The 16,195-nt window shown below is 55.4% G+C and overlaps 1 protein-coding gene across 1 annotated transcript in view; it reads left to right on the top strand.

Moving 5' to 3' along the window:
• Window positions 1–1,940: 1,940 nt before the first annotated feature.
• CERK (ceramide kinase) overlaps window positions 1,941–16,195 on the top strand; it is a 54,643-nt gene continuing 40,388 nt past the window's right edge. The window contains exon 1 of the mRNA XM_025399847.1: window positions 1,941–2,422. Within this exon, the coding sequence (XP_025255632.1) occupies window positions 2,281–2,422 (142 nt within the window). The 5' untranslated portion in view covers window positions 1,941–2,280. The remainder of the gene's footprint in view (window positions 2,423–16,195) is intronic.

The following is a 16,195-nucleotide window of genomic DNA, read 5'->3' on the forward strand; positions in this document are numbered from 1 at the left end:
CTGCCATAATAGAATACCACGGACTGGGTGGCTTCCACAAGAGCAATCTGTCGTCTCCCATTAACAGTCGCAGAGGCTAGAAGTCTGAGGTCAGGGTCCAACCCACAGGATTGGCCTCCTGGAGGTCACACTCTCTTGTTGCTCCTTCCCACGGCCACCCCTGTGTACATATGCCTCGGGGGTCTGTGTGTGTCCACATTTCCTCTTCTTTTTTTTTATTTTTTTGAGACGGAATTTCGCTCTCATCACCCAGGCTGGAGTGCAGTGGCGCAATCTCGGCTCACTGCAACCTCCGCCTCCTGGGTTGAAGCAATTCTCCTGCCTCAGCTTCCGGAGTAGCTGGGATTACAGGCGCACGCCACCACACCCAGCTAATTTTTGTATTTTTAGTAGAGACAGGGTTTCACCGTGTTGGCCAGGATGGTCTCCAATGCCTGACTTCAGGTGATCCACCCGCTTCAGCTTCCCAAAGTGCTGGGATTACAGGTGTAAGCCACAGAGCCCAGTCAACATTTCCTCTTTTTGTAAGGACACATCGGATGAGGGCCCTAGCAGCCTCACTGAATCTCCTGTGTGTGTTGTAACTGATGTTGCTGTCTCCCACAATGGAGCTCCTTTGGGGCCTAAGCAATTCTGAGTCGTTTCTGGGTCCCCCACTCTGGCTGCAGGATTTTAAGCCGAGGTGTGCAGACAGACGACAGAAATGTGAATACGCCGGGAGGGACAGGCAGAACCTGAGCACAGGGAGGCCCAGGGAAGAGGTCCCCAGCAGGGACACTGGTGCTCCCGGGCCCCTGCCCACGCCACCCTTGCCTGCCAACCCTCTTCGCACGCAGCAGCACCCTCCTGCCACTGGCACGAGCTTTCCTTTCCAAGTAAGTTTCAGATCCACATTTCTCAGGCCTCAGAGTGGCAGCTGTGGGAGGGAGGAGGCTGGGCAGGCCTTGCTGCTGCACACCCCACTGTGTGCCACGATCAGATACGGCCTGCCGGGACTCTGACTGGACCCAAGGTGGCTGCAGGACTGCCCTGGGGCCTCCACTACATGGCCTGAACAGGGGCTTGGCTCCCAGGGAGGAATGATTCATGGCTGATTCCTGCCCTATAGACAGTCACAAGGAGCTGGCAGGATAAGACCTGTACATGCAGCCACCTGGTGCCAGGCACAGCAGCAAGGCCACATGGACCTGGCCCATCCCACCTCTGTCTGCAGCAGCAGGGCTGGGCAGGGGAGCTGAGGGGAGGGGCAGGCCTCACACCTCAGTGTCAGAGCCAGACCTCAGTGTGAGCCTAGGCTCTGCCACACTGGAGCCCCGTGCTCTTGGGCAAGTGACTTAATCTCTGTGAGCACAGTCTTCACTGATAAATCAGGGAGGGATGTGCCCTCTGAACCAGCTTGTGGCTGCTTCCTATGGGGCTGTGTTAGGCACTGCGGGCACAGAGACTGGAGCTTGCATGAAGGGGCAGAGTGTGCTCTGAAGGCAGGGCTGGAGTCCCTGCAGGCTGGTGATTCCTTCAGCTGGGGGGTCAGGGAGGCCTTCCTGGGGAGGCGGTGAATTGGGGCCACAGGGGCCATGTCTCCAAGTAGGGCCAGCTCAGGGGCGGGTGCTCAGCTGTCTGCTCTGTGGCTTCAGGCCCCAGAGCGTTCAAAGGGCTAGCGTCCCAGCCCCCTAGGAAGACCTCCGCCTCCTGAAAGGCTTCCCTGACTGCCGGGGCCCAGCTGCAGGTCCCCTCCCGGGCCGACAGGAGGCCAGGATCGAAGAGGGCACCCGCTGCCCAAGGTCACGCCGCCCGTGGCGCCCCCATCCAGGCCCGCCCCGCGCCAGATCGCCAGGATTGCATTTCCGCGCCGCCCGGACCCCGCCTGATCCGCGGCCCGCGCGGAAGGCGCCACTGAGTCCCGGCCGGCCGCGGGAGCGCCAGACTCAGCACCCAGCACCCAGCACCCGCCGGAGAGGAGAGGAGAGAAAGGCAGCCGCCTCCCGGCCCCAGCTCCCTGGCTGCGGCCCGCCCCATCCCGGCCCCCTCCTCCGCCCCCTTCTCCCCTTCTCGGGTCCCCCCCCGCCTCTCCTCGGCTCCCGGCCACTCCTCTACCCACCCCTCCTCCTCGCCCCCGCCCCTCCTCGCCCGGCCCCTCCGCGGTCCCCGCCGCCCGCGTACGGGGTGACGCAGCGCCGCCTCCCGCCGCCTGCCGCCGGGGCCACTGCAGGGGCCGCTAACGGTCCGGCGCCCCTCGGCGTCCGCGCGCCCCCCGCCTGGCGGACAAGCCCGCCGGCGGCGATGGGGGCGACGGGGGCGGCGGAGCCGCTGCACTCAGTGCTGTGGGTGAAGCAGCAGCGCTGCGCGGTGAGCCTGGAGCCCGCGCGGGCGGTACTGCGCTGGTGGCGGAGCCCGGGGCCCGGAGCCGGCGCCCCCGGCGCGGGTGAGTGTCGCCGCCGCCCGGGTTCGACCGGACCGGGCCAGGGAGCGGGGGCGGCGTGGGGGACCCGGCTAGGGGGACCGGGTGCGGGGAGCGGGCGACCGTGTTGAGGCCGGGGGCCCTGGGAGCGCAGGCGCCGGGGAGGGTCGGGGCCGGCGGGAGGGAGGCCGGGACCAGGGTCCGGGCTGGGCGCTACCGTCTGCTCCGGGAACCGGAGGACAAAGCGCCGCGCAGTGGAGGGGAGGCCGGCGCCCCATCCCCGCGGGGAGGTGGTACCCGGGGCGCGTTCACGGGGTCGTGGCCCCCGGTGCGGTCTGTCCGCAGGGCACCTCTGTACAAGACGGACTGTGGATGGATCCTGAGGGGGGTGTCAGGCGCTCCCCACCCCGAGCATTGCAGTTTAATCCAAGAACAGATGCTTTTTTTAAGCAGGGATCCGAAACCTGAGAGGCGCCCTTGCAGGATGAGGACTTACTGTTAAGAAGTTAAAGAAGGAGCCCCTGACCTTCTGTGGGGTGTGCTCCCTACTCGGGATGGGGGAATTGATTTCGGTGCCACGGGTTGACGATTTGCCCCACAGAGGCCCTCCAGATGAGGAGAAGAGTGACTTTGGTAAACATGGAGGACGCACAGCCACCCTGGAGGGCCGCGGTGCAGCGGCGGGACGGCCTCCTCAAGGCTCTGGGGCAGAGCTCTAGGGCAGAGCTGTCTGGTGGCAGAGAGGTTGGCAGAGGCTTATAAAGAGGTGCCCTTCCGCTCTCCGGGGCAGCGGGAGGATTGCAGCAGTTCAGGTCTGGACAGTGAGAAGGGGGAGGTGTTGGCGGCACAGGAGACCCAGGCTGGGTGGTAGCCGTGTGTTCCATTTCATTCATGCCCTCTTTGGCAAATGTTTATTGTATGCCTGCTGGGGACAGACGGGGGCCAGCATGTGTGACACAGTCGCTGCTGCAGCAGAGCTTTTTTCCTTAAAGGGAGAGACAGGGCACACAGAGACAAGTGTCTAATGGAGTTGGGCACAGAGGACAGAGCTTGCAGGGTAGGGGGCAGGGTTGTGCAGGTGGGGTAGGTCACTGTGTGGTAGCTGGTGGTCTCAGCAGTCCTCACTCACACGGTGGCTTTGACCAGAGACTTGGGGAGACTGAGGGCTCTGCATTCCAGGGACAGATCCATCCAGGCCGGAAGAGCAGCGAGTGTAAGGCCCTGAGACCACCAGGAGGCCAGTGTAGCAGGAGTGAAGGGAGATGGGGGGAGGGAGAGTGGGGCCCAGGTCTCCTGCAGCCTTACAGGCTGAGATGGCGACTTGCTTTTCTCAGTGAGTGGAGTGGGAGCGCCTGGAGGGCCTTATCCAACTTAGCATTTTCCAGGGATCTCATGTCCTCTGCGTGGAGGACCCAGAAGAGGGATGGGTCCTGCAATGGGGAGGCTTTGGCCCTGTGCAGATGGGAGATGGCGGTGGTCAGGGTTGGATGTGGAGGGACTGAGTATGGGAAGGAGGTCTGTTGGAGCTGCTGTTTGCTAGAAGAGAGAGCCCTGCAGGAGGACAGACGGTTTGTTTTTGTTTTTTGTTGTTGTTGTTTTTCTTTTTCTTTTTCTTTTTTTTTTTTTTGAGACAGAGTGTTGCTCTGTTGCCCAGGCTGGAGTTCAGTGGCGCGATGTTGGCTCACTGCAACCTCTGCCTCCCAGGTTCAAGCAATTCTCCCTGCCTCAGCCTCAGAGTAGCTGGGATTACAGGAGCCTGCCAGCATGCCTGTCTAATTTTTGTATTTTTAGTAGAGACAGGGTTTCACCATGTTGGCCAGGCTGGTCTCGAACTCCTGACCTCAGGTGATCTGCCCACCTTGGCCTCCCAAAGTGCTGGGATTACAGGTGTGAGCCATGGCGCCCAGGCTTTTTTCTTTTTAATTATTGGGGTGAGTGTGGTGGAAGCCAGGATTCATGGTGGATGTGCAGAGCTGGGGTGACACCTTTAGACCCTGTGAGCAGATAGGGATGGGTGTGGCGGAGGCCAGGATTCCCTGGTGGATGTGCAGAGCTGGGGTGACACCTTTAGACCCTGTGAGCAGATAGGGATGGGTGTGGCGGAGGCCAGGATTCCCTGGTGGATGTGTGGAGCTGGGAGGACACCTTTAGACCTTGTGGGCAGTCAAGGTCAGGAGTTCTTCTGGGCGGTTTCTGGTGCTGAGCTGTGAGGATCTGCGGGCTGGGTGCTGGTGGAGACAGAGCTGAATGTTAGGTGGGGCCAAGGTCGAGGGGTGGTCTCAGACCCATGACCAACACTTGGTTTCCAGCCCTGGGGTCACCTATCTGTGGCTGGGCATCTGAGACTTGACTTTTCTGAGGTCTGTCTCATGTCCCTTTTGGGAGAAACGTCACACCTCAAATATTACCTACCAGGGCCCACACACAAGGAGAACAGATGCCTGGCCTGGGCCCGAAGGGTTTGTACTTTGTTGTTAATCCCTAGGCTTCAGGAAAATGACTGCCTCCCCAGGCACTTCCTAAGTGCGTGCCGCTGGGCTTTAAACCGAATGGGTTCCTGGGGGGCAGCTGCTCCCATCCTAGGGATGAAGGGGCTGATCTGCAGGGACTGGAAGTAACTGGCCCAATCAGCTGCTGTGCTTGTAGCCACTGAGCTGTAAGGCCTCCCACAGGCTCCAGTGGCTGTGGAGACACCAGATCCCACCTGCAGGGCGTCTGTGTGGGAGGTCAGTCATCACTGCTTTCTGCCTTGGCGTCCCTGGCCAGCTCCCATTATGGCTTCTAGTCGCCTGGGTCAGGGCTTGATGCGGCACGGCGTCTGCTTTTGTCCAGCGTGCTGGGGTCTGCCTCTTGGCATGCTTATTGCTTCACTCTCACTAAGCCAAGGCGTTTTTGTGCAGGTTCATCCTGAGCTGCCTGACTGGTCTGTGGGGAGCTTGGTCCCTCTTGGAGAGGGAGGGCCCTGGTTGGTGGGGCCATGGCTGGTGGGGCCCTGGCTGGTGGGGCCCTGGCTGGTGGCCCTGGCTGGTGGGCTCCCTCCAGGAAGCAGCCTGCCCGCTCCACCCCGGAGTGCTCTCCCACGCGATGGGAAAATCTCAGCAAGTTGGGAAACGCTGAGTTGTGAATGAGTTCAGAAATACAGCCACACTGTCTCTTGGTTTTCTCTCATAACTTTACAGTCCTCAGAAGGAATCAGGCCCAGGTTCGATTCTTATATGCTTGAGGTCAGTAGGGCCGTAGTAGGGCGGAAGAATGTGAACCCAGCTCACAGGATATTTAATTTGGTCAGCAAGGTGGCATTGTCCAGCCCTTGCCACTCCCCCAGGTGTATCTGGGCACACTGGGATTTACTAGGTTGAGGAATGATGAGAGGTGGAGAATTGTTCTAAAACTGGCCCTAGGAGACCTGTGAGATGAGGCAGGAACAGCCCTGGAGCTCCAGGTGACTGATGGGCTAAGGACAAAGGCAAGGCCACTGTGTGTGCCCTGCTGGGGTGGCCACTTAGTTATTCCAACTCCTTTGTTTTCTCTGTAGCATCACCCCTGTTTCAGATGTGGACAGTAGGAGTGGGAATTGACTGGGCCCAGAGGCAGTGATGTACAGAGGGGGCTGGCTTTAAACCCAGGCACGTGCACTTTCCTCTGTGGGTCATCATGCTGGGACAGTGACTGACCCGTACAAGAGCAAAGACAGGCCGGGCGCGGTGGCTCAAGCCTGTAATCCCAGCACTTTGGGAGGCCGAGACGGGCGGATCACGAGGTCAGGAGATCGAGACCACCCTGGCGAACACGGTGAAACCCCGTCTCTACTAAAAAATACAAAAAACTAGCCGGGCGAGGTGGCGGGCGCCTGTGGTCCCAGCTACTCGGGAGGCTGAGGCAGGAGAATGGCGTGAACCCGGGAGGCAGAGCTTGCAGTGAGCCGAGATCGCGCCACTGCACTCCATCCAGTCTGGGAGACAGAGCCAGACTCCGTCTCAAAAAAAAAAAAAAAAAAAAAAGAGCAAAGACAAGGACTAGCAATTCGGATCGCTGCAGCTTCCTGGGCCAGAACCTCACCCAGGCACCTGAGGAAGCCGCGACAGCGGTGCCCTGGGCCACCAGCCTGGTGGGAAGTAGGGCAGGACAAAAACAGGAACTCGAAGTGGGTCATGCTCGTTGAACTGGAAACACTGCGTTGATATCTGGGTTATTTCCCCTGGCTGTCGCAAAACACACTTAGATAAACCCTGGGCCTGGGAAGTGTGTGTGTGTGTGTGGGTGTGTGTGTGTTGGTGGGTGAGGGGGCTGCTGCCCAGGCTCTACCTTTGTGGGAGGATCCTCCCCTTCCTTGCACTAACCCCACTTGGGATGTCCCAAGCTGGTGGTGAACTCATTGGGCAGGTCAGTGCTGTCGTGTCCTCAGCACATCCTGCAAAGTGCCTGGCAAAACATAGACATGCCACAGATACTTTAAAATTTTTTTTTCCTGCTTACAAAAGTAAGTCATGTTGATTTAATAATATCTAGAAAACACAGAAAAGCATACACAAAAAGTCATTCTTCGACTTAGATGTGATTAATATTTGGTATTTGTGTATATGTAAATATGCATGAAAGAAAAGCTGAGAAAACATACTGCAGAGTGTTTTCCACGCTACTAATTCCCCTCCTAAAACATGATTTTAAAAAATTGACTTTATCAAGGTCTAATTTGCTGCAATAAAACTCAGACATTTTAAGGCACATAGCTGGATAAATTTTGATAATTGCGTGCACCTGTGTAAACATCACCCGGATAGCAGCAGCCCAGAACCTTCTCCTGGGCCCTGGGCTGTTTTCTCGCCAGGGACGGGTGCGATGCTAATAGAGTTTCATGTAAATGGAATCGTGCCATGTGCACTTCTTTGTGCCCAGCTGCTTTATCTCATTTTGTGTTTTTTTTAAGATTCATCATGTCAGCGGTTCCATCTTTCCGGTTACTAGTCATATTGCATTGTGTGGGTACACTAGTGTATCCGTCTACCTGCTGATGGGCTTCTGGACAGTTCCCAGTCCATTCAGCTTGACTATGTGGATAAAGACACCCTGATCCTTTGGGGGCTATGCTTTTGCTCCTCTTGGATGCATATTTAAGAGTAGAAAGCTGAATCATAGGAAAATGTGTGTGTGTGTATATATGTATTTTTGAGTGTATATAATATATTTTATTTATATTTTTGGAGTCTTCTTCTGTTCCCCAGGCTGGAGTGAAGTGGCGAGATCTCGGCTCACTGCAACCTCCGCCTCCCGGATTCAAGTGATTCTCCTGCCTTAGCCTCCTGAGTAGCTGGGATTACGGGCACCTGCCACCATGCCAGGCTAATTTTTGTATTTTTAGTAGAGACAGGCTTTCACCATGTTGGCCAGGCTGGTCTCAAACTCCTGACCTCATATGATCTGCCTGCCTCGGCCTCCCAAAGTGCTGGGATTATAGGCGTGAGCCACTGCACCCAGCTGTGAATTCTTACAAGAAAATAGAGGACAATTTATAATATTGGAATGGGAAAAGACTCTCCTAACCAACATGGAATCCAGAAAGAATAAAGAAAAAGCTAGATTATTTGACTCAATAATTTTAAAATGTCTTTTGTAAGATACCATAAATTTTTAAAAAAATGATGGGGGCCAGGTGCGGTGGCTCACACCTGCAATCCCAGCACTTTGAGAGGCTAAGGTGGGCAGATCACTTGAGGTCAGGAGTTCGTGACCAACCTGGCTAACATGGTGAAACCTCAACTCTACTAAAAATACAAAAATTAGCTGGGTGTGTTGGCATGCGCCTGTAGTCCCAGCCACTCAGGAGGCTGAGGCAGAAGAATCACTTGAACCTGGGAGGCGGAGGTTGCAGTGAGCTGAGATTGTGCCACGGTACTCCAGCCTGGCAACAGAGCGAGATTCCATCTCAAATAATAATAACAATAATAATAATAACATAAATAGGATAGAGAAAGGGTTAACTTTTTTTTTTTCTTGAGACAGAGTCTCACTCTGTCGCCCAGGCTGGAGTGCAGTGGCTGGATCTCACTGCAAGCTCCGCCTCCCGGGTTCATGCCATTCTCCTGCCTCAGCCTCCCGAGTAGCTGGAATTACAGGTGCCCACCACCACACGTGGCTAATTTTTTGTGGGGTTTTTTTTGTGTTTTGTTTTGTTTTCTGTTTTGTTTTGTTTTGTTTTTTGAGATGGAGTCTTGCTCTGTCACCTGGGCTGGAGTGCAGTGGCGTGATCTCGGCTCACGCCTGTAATCCCAGCACTTTGGGAGGCGTGAGCCACCGCACCCGGCCATCAATTTTTATATCAGTTTAAAATGTTTAAAAAACGTTAACCCAGCCGAGTGTGGTGGCTCACACCTGTAATCCCAGCACTCTGGGAGGCCAAGGCGGGCGGATCACAAGGTCAGGAGACAGAGACCATCCTGGCTAACACGGTGAAACCCTGTCTCGGCCTTACAAAATAATGTTCCAAATATCCAGGAAACAACCCACAATTACATTATTTTGTAAGGCCGAGTCCTGTTAATGTTTTTTGGAGGCTGGGTGTTGCGCATGCCTGTAGTCCCAGCTACTCAGGAGGCTGAGGCAGGAGGAGCATTTGACGCCAGGAATTCGAGGTTACGGTGTTCCATGATTGCACCACTGCATTCCGTCCTGAGTGACAGAGCAAGACCCTGTCTCTTAAAAAAAATAAATAAAAAATAAAGTCCTTTGGACAATTTTTCTATTTAATTACATTAATTTATTAATTTATTTACAGTCTCTCTGTTTCGCAGGCCGGAGTGCAGTGGCTCAGTTTCGGCTCACTGCAGCCTCAACCTCTTGGGCGCAAGCCATCCTCCTACCTCAGCCTCTCAAGTAGCTGGGACTACAGGCATGTACTGTCATTCTGGCTAATTTTTAAAATTTATTTTGTAGAGACAGGGCCTCACCATGTTGTCCAGGTTGGTCTCAATCTTCTGGCCTCAAGCAGTCCTCCTGCTTCAGCCTCCCAAAGTGCTGGACTTACAGGCATGAGACACCAGACCCAGCCAATGTTTCTTTCTCAAAAGCAGGTACTCAGTCTGGCTAGGCACAGATGGCAGGTCTGTCTCACGTGGCGAGGGAGGTGGCACCTGACTGCCCAGCCTCTGAGGCCCTGGCTGCCCTGGTTTGGTCCCTCAGGAGCGAGGCTGGACTCATCTGGTCATTCTCAGAGCCAAGTATTCCTGCTCCAGCCCCCTCTGCTCTGAGCGCCCCTCTGCCCCCAGCACACCCTGGCTCCTCTGGGACAGGGCCTGCACCCACCCTGCTGCCCCATAGCTCAGACATCCCCGAGGCCAGAGCTGGAGGTAAACCTGGCTCCCAGCCGTTGACTCTGCACGCCAGCCTCTCCAACCAGCAGGCCTGCCGCTGTGGATCTCTGGTGTCCTCGGTTCATTGCCTGTTTCTTCTGTCTTGTCCAGAGTTTTTCGTTGTAGCGGGTGGGAGAGACAGGCAGTCGGGCTTGCTTCATCCTGGCCAGAACTGGACGTCTGAATGCTGCTGTCCATGTAGGCCAGTGTGTGCCGTGCCCTGCGGTGCTGTGGCTTCACACCCAGTGGGATCCTCACAGCCCTCTGAGACGCCCCTCGTTGTCTTCTCGGAGGTGGAGACGTGGGACTTAGAGCTCAGCTCACAGGTGGGGAGTGGGGACTCAGAGCGAGGCGGCTCCAGAATCTGGGTTGAGCTCCCTCTTCAAAGGCAGGGACTCTGGGATTGAAGTAGCCCCCGTGGCCTTTCATAGCAGGGTGCCCGGCGGGAAGAGCAGGGTTCCTGGAGCAAACATCAGTCCAGTTCCCATGACAAAGTTCCCTGAGGCACCGTATGGTCCCTGGAACCCTCGGACACCCCGTCTCGTCGCTAGGACGGGAGGCTCACGCAGGTTTCCTGCGGCCTGACAGTGGGCGTGGAGTGGGGACGGCGGGGGTTCTGTGTTGAGATGCCGACTGGTATGGACTTCAGTTCTGCGGGTGTCATCTAAGCAGGTCTAGGATTAGCCTGATTCACTTCCGGAACCCACAGATGGGGCTGCGCAGGTGTGTGATTCCAGCCTGCCCTCCAGAACCTCCTGGCTTAACAGGAAAAATAGAGTCCTGTGTGTTGGCTGCCACGTGGGCTGTGCAGGTGACATGCCCGTCCACATGCCACAGTCCTGTTTCCTGAGAGGAATGATTTGGCATCCTCGGGTCCAGGCCTCTTGTGCATGCTAACGGAGCATCCATGCTAAGGAGTGGCGGGGCTGGCAGGGCCGGGGGGCGGGGGTTGGGGCATGCGCAGGACGTTCAGAAGCCCTCGGACCTTGGGTGGTCACCGGGTGGTCCTGTGGGGTGCTGACCAGGCCCCTGCCTGAGAGTGGGGCAGGCAGACCACAGCACCCTCAGGCTGGTATCAGGGGACGTTAGGACGAGGAAGGATTTCTGGGGTGGGTTCCACAGGGAATGGACACTGTTTACTTGAGATGTGTCCCTAGAACTAAAAAGTCTGGGCACAGTGGCTCGTGCCTATAATCCCAACACTTTGGGAGGCTGAGCGGGTGGATCGCTTGAGCTCAGGAGTTAGAGAGACCAACCAGGGTAACATAGAGAGACCCCATCTCTCCAAAAAAAAAAAAAAAAAAAAATTGCTGGGCATAGTGGCACACACCTGTGGTCCCAACTACTTGGGAGGCTGAGGTGGGAGGATTGCATGAGCCTGGGAGGTTGAGGCTGCAGTGATATGAGACTGCACCCATGTACTCCAGCCTGGGTGACAGAGCAAGACCTGTCTTAAAAAAAAAAATAAAAAAGAGAGAGAGAGACATTGGTGGCTACTAATGATGTGCTGACAAGGGTCAAAGGTCACATTTTATGGCATGAAATAGCAGTAAGTTATAATTGGCAGGTACCTTATCCCAGCATTATGAACTTTGGGGGCTTGCTATGAGATTTTCTTCATCATCCGTGTGGTCAGAGTAACCATGGCTCAGCCTCACTGGGTTGCAGAGCAGAGGTCTTTGGGCTAAATTTGCCACATATTTTTTTCTTTGTTTGATTTGCATGGTGAGTTTTTCTTTTCCTTTTAAAATTGTAACTAATGTTCTACAATCAGAAGGTTTCCCATAAAAATCCAAACTTGGGCACATCCCTGTGTGACAACAGCACCTGCAGTGGAGACAAGGGCTGGGGACACAGACGTGCAATCGTGTCTGGATAAGTCACAGCTCAGGGCTGACCTGTGGGCACCACATGGGTTCTGGCTTCTCCAACCTTCTGTCTGTGTATCAGACCCATCAAGGGCTGTGTCGGGGTGGACGTGGTGGGCGGGGAGGGAAGGGGGACAGTTTGACCACTCTCTGAGTTTGCTGCACGTGGGATTTCTGGACTCTCCCTGGCAGTGGTGGGCAGGGCTGGTTTTTGGTCTTCCTTGGCATAGGCAAGTGCTCACCTTTAATTTTTATTGAAGATCAGATGTTCACACGGCTCGTGTTTACTGAGTGGCGGGTTGCCAGGGAAATGCATTTGCGTTGCATGTAATTGCAGGGGGAATCAGGACTCCCAGCCGCTCGGATCTTTTGGGTGTTCTTCCTCTGGGGTGACCCTTACTGCTCGGACTCTAAGTGGGCCGGGCATGCGGAGGTCAGTGTGGCCTGTGCCACTTCTACAGGACCTCAGCATCCCCTGCACTGTGTGTGGGTATGATCCACAGACTTCCACACTGGACTTGGCACTTCTCCAGTGGGCACAGTGGGTAGCGGCCTGCTCTCTCACCCGCTTCCTTCTGTCAGCTCTCACGTGGCAGGTTGTTTTAGTGGAGAGTCCCAGGGACAGCTGCACCCTTGGCTGTGAACTTGCTTTTGTCTCGTTGCATATCCCCAAGAGGCGAAAGACATCTGGGGCCTCCCGATGACTGCGTGAGGTCTGGAGCGGTGTATTCCGCCACCTCGACCCTGCCCTGCCATGAGCATGCTCACACACGTGTACCCGTGTCACTGGCAGACACTCAGTGCTCCTGTGACACACGGGAAACCTGTGCGCCCTCCTGCTGGACGGGAGGCCACTATGCGTGGCTCAGTTTGATCCAGGAACTTCTAGTGTCAAAACTGATTGACAGCAGGCACTGTTTTCATCTGTGAGTCACCAGCGTGAAGTAAATTTGATTTTAGTGGATCACAACAAGCACTAAAAAACACAGAGAACAGAACGGAAAAAGAAGCAACTGGAAGCCAGCGTGCTCTCAGCTGCCCCAGCAGGCATCACCCGGACTGTGGCAAATGCTGCAGTGGTCTGCAGAGAGGGAGCCGGCAAACACGTGAGCCGCCCGAGAACCAGAAGGCCAGGCTCACTCGCTGACGTGGCATTTGATTTTTCTGGAATGTGATGGCCATTTGATCGTTACCTTTATTGGAGAGCTCACTGCATGTCAATATGAGTCACCGTGGTGTCTCATGGGCAGGAGAATTTATCTCTGTCAGCAAAAGAATATGAAGGTGCCCCAAATTCCCACCTTCCACCCTTTGCGAGATGTTCCCACAGCGTCTGTCCACCCGGGTCAAGTGTGTTTTCTCCCGCGGATGCTGTGGCATGTCCACATGCTACGTGCTGTGCGGGGATGCCGCTTGGAGCCAGCACATTGAGACTCACCCTCGGAGGGCAGTTCCTTCTGCTTCTAGAGAACTGTCTGCATTCTCCTGTGTGCCAGCCCTCGGTGGCCCCACTGCCGTCCGTATGACCTGCCCTCAGATGAGCAGGCGACAGCTCTCCAACCGGTAGACGCTGGCCAGCGTTTCCTGAGCCCCCCTGCAGGGAGCTGCTCTCCATTTGTTCAGATTCTTGGCCCGGTTCTTTGTTTCCTAATTAGAAATCAGAGTTTCGAAGACTAGGGCGTAATGCCCGTGACACACCGAGGTGAGGAGAGCGGGAGAAGGGGTGAGTGCTGCCAGGCCGGAGGCGTCTCACTGTGGAGTCCCCAGCTTAACACAGGGACAATGGCCTGAAGGAGGCAGAGCCTCCATCTCGAGCCCAGCCCTTTTTTGTTTTGTTTTGTTTTTGAGACAGAGTCTTGCTCTCTGTTGCCCAGGCTGGAGTGCAGTGGTGTGATCTTGGCTCACTGCAAGCTCTGCCTCCCAGGTTCATACCATTCTCCTGCCTCAGCCTCCTGAGTAGCTGGGACTACAAGTGCCCGCCACCATGCCTGGCTAATTTTTTGAATATATTTAGTAGAGATGGGGTTTCGCCATGTTAGCCCGGATGGTCTCGATCTTCTGACCTCATGATCCGCCCACCTCAGCCTCCCAAAGTGCCAGGATTACAGGCGTGAGCCACTCCGCCCGGCCGAGCCCAGCCTTTTTGACAAGAAAGGAAGCCATCATTTATCAGACATTTTTGTGCTTGAAACTTTTTCACCCTTTATCTTACTACAGTTTCTAAAACCCCTGTGGGGTTCATCATTCCACCCCCTTTACAGCCGTGCTCCAGGCTTAGCGGCTTACCCTCAGTAAGACAGCAGCCGCATGCAGGCCAAAGCCACGCCAAGTCCAGCCACTCATCGCCGCCTGGAGAATGTGTTCCTGCCCTGGCCGCACTACTTCAGGTCTCCTGAGTCAGCGAGGAAGCCCTGTCCTGAGCCGTACCCAGTGCAGTTGACCCCCAAACAACATAGGAGTCAGCGCCCCAGCCCCGTGCAGTTGAAAACTTTTGACTTCCCCAGCACTTAACTACTAACAGCCTACTGTTGACTGGATGCCTTGCGATAACATAAATAGCCGATGAACACATATTTCCTATGTGGCCTGAATTGTATGCTGTATTACTACAGTAAAGTAAGCTAGAGAAAAGAAAATGTGGTTAAGAAAACCCTAAGGAAGAGAAAATATGTTTACTATCCGGCAAGTGGAAGTGGATCGTTACAAAGGTCTCCATCCTCGTGGTCTTCATGTTGAGTGGGCTGAGGAGGAAGAGAAGAGGAGGGATCGGTCGTGCTGTCTCAGGGGTGGCGGAGGCGGACGAGATGGAGGAGGTGGAAGGGGAGGCAAGAGAGGCAGCTGAGCTCAGTGCCACTTTTATTGAAAAATCCAGCTGGGCATGGTGGCTCACACCTGTAATCCCAGCACTTTGGGAGGCCGAGGCGGGCGGATCACCTGAGGTCAGAAGTTCGAGACCATCCTGGCCAACATGGTAAAACCCTATCTCTATTGAGAGTACAAAAGTTAGCCGGGTGTGGTGGCAGGCTCCTATAATCCCAGCTACTCAGGAGGCTGAGGCAGGAGAATCGCTTGAAACTAGGAAGCGGAGGTTGCAGTGTGCCAAGATTATGCCACTGTACTCCAGCCTGGGCAACAAGAGCAAGACTCCGTCTAAAAAAAAAAAAAAGAGAAATGAAAACTCCCCACGTCAGTGGACCCTCGAAGGTTAAGCCCATGTTGTTCAGAGGTCAGCGATATTCTTCTTTTTTTTTTTTGTTTTCCTGAGACTGAGTCTCACTCTGTTGCCCAGGCTGGAGTGCACTGGTGTAATCTCGGCTCACTGCAGCCTCCGCCTCCTGGGTTCAAGCCACTAATGCCTCAGCCTCCTGAGTAGCTGGGATTACGGGAACACACCACCACACCTGGCTAACTTTTGTATTTTTAGTAGAGACGGGGTTTCACCATGTTGGCCAGGCTGGTCTCAAACTCCTGACCTCAAGTGATCCGTCTGCCTCGGCCTCCCAGAGTGCTGGGATTACAGGCGTGAGCCACTGTGTCCGCCCTGTGTTCTTATTCTTGACATTCCTCAAGCTGTGCAGACAAGATTGAATTTTATTCGTCTATTAACTTTCCTGTCCCTTTTTAGAGACAATAATTCCATTTATTAATCTGTGTAAAAGGAACGTGTGTGTAAACGAATGACCGCCACTGGCATCTATGTCTTTTTCTCACACCAGAGGAGCAGGTACAACTTGCTGCAGGTCCAGAGTGGCAGAAGGTACCTGGACTCACCCCACGGTGTCCTTGGTTCAGTCTCCTGTCCTGTCCTGAACACTTGTAGTTATTCAGTCATACTCAAGTGGGATCATCATCCCTCCGCCCAGAGTGGCCACCCTCTCACAGCCTCTCGCCCTCTCCCTCCCAGCGGCCACCCTCTCACAGCCACTCGCCCTCTCCCTCCCAGCGGCCACCCTCTCACAGCCGCTCGCCCTCTCCCTCCCAGCGGCCTCTGCCTCTCCCCGGCTCCTGCCCCTACGTCGCCTTCCTCCACCCACGGGGAATCCTCTGAACCCTGACCCTGATGTTGACACTGTCCCCGCCCCCTCCCCGCCCCCAGGCCTGCGCCACTCCTTCCAGCAGGACCTGTGTGGACCACCTGGCCTCGTGCTGGCACCCCTGGCACGGCATGGCCTGCAGCCTGGTCAGCATGGCGAGTCCCTTCCTGGGCTCTTGGAGTCTGTGGGACTGAATGTGCAAGGCTGAAAGTTAGTAACCTGTGGACTCAGGTGACTGTCCTGGAGTCACTTATAACTTCCGTGCTATCTGTTGTGCAGTTTCCTAAACCAGTCCATCAGATGTTGGGGAACTGACCTGACTGCTGACTCTCAGACCATGGCTTGTTCTCACTGCCTGTCGCCGCTTCTTATCAGACAGCCGTGGTTGTGGTTATCCACAGGCACTAGCAGGTCCCGAAGCCTGCGCTCAGCAGTCCAGGAAGATCGCGGTGTGCATTGTCGTATCCATAGGTGGTGGATTCCTGACTCACTGTCTGTATCATTGAACCCTGCCCCGAGCGTGGCCCATGCTGGGTCCCGGAGCTGCAG

The sequence above is a fragment of the Theropithecus gelada genome, chromosome 10, assembly GCF_003255815.1.
Source record: "Theropithecus gelada isolate Dixy chromosome 10, Tgel_1.0, whole genome shotgun sequence".
NCBI lineage: Eukaryota > Metazoa > Chordata > Mammalia > Primates > Cercopithecidae > Theropithecus > Theropithecus gelada.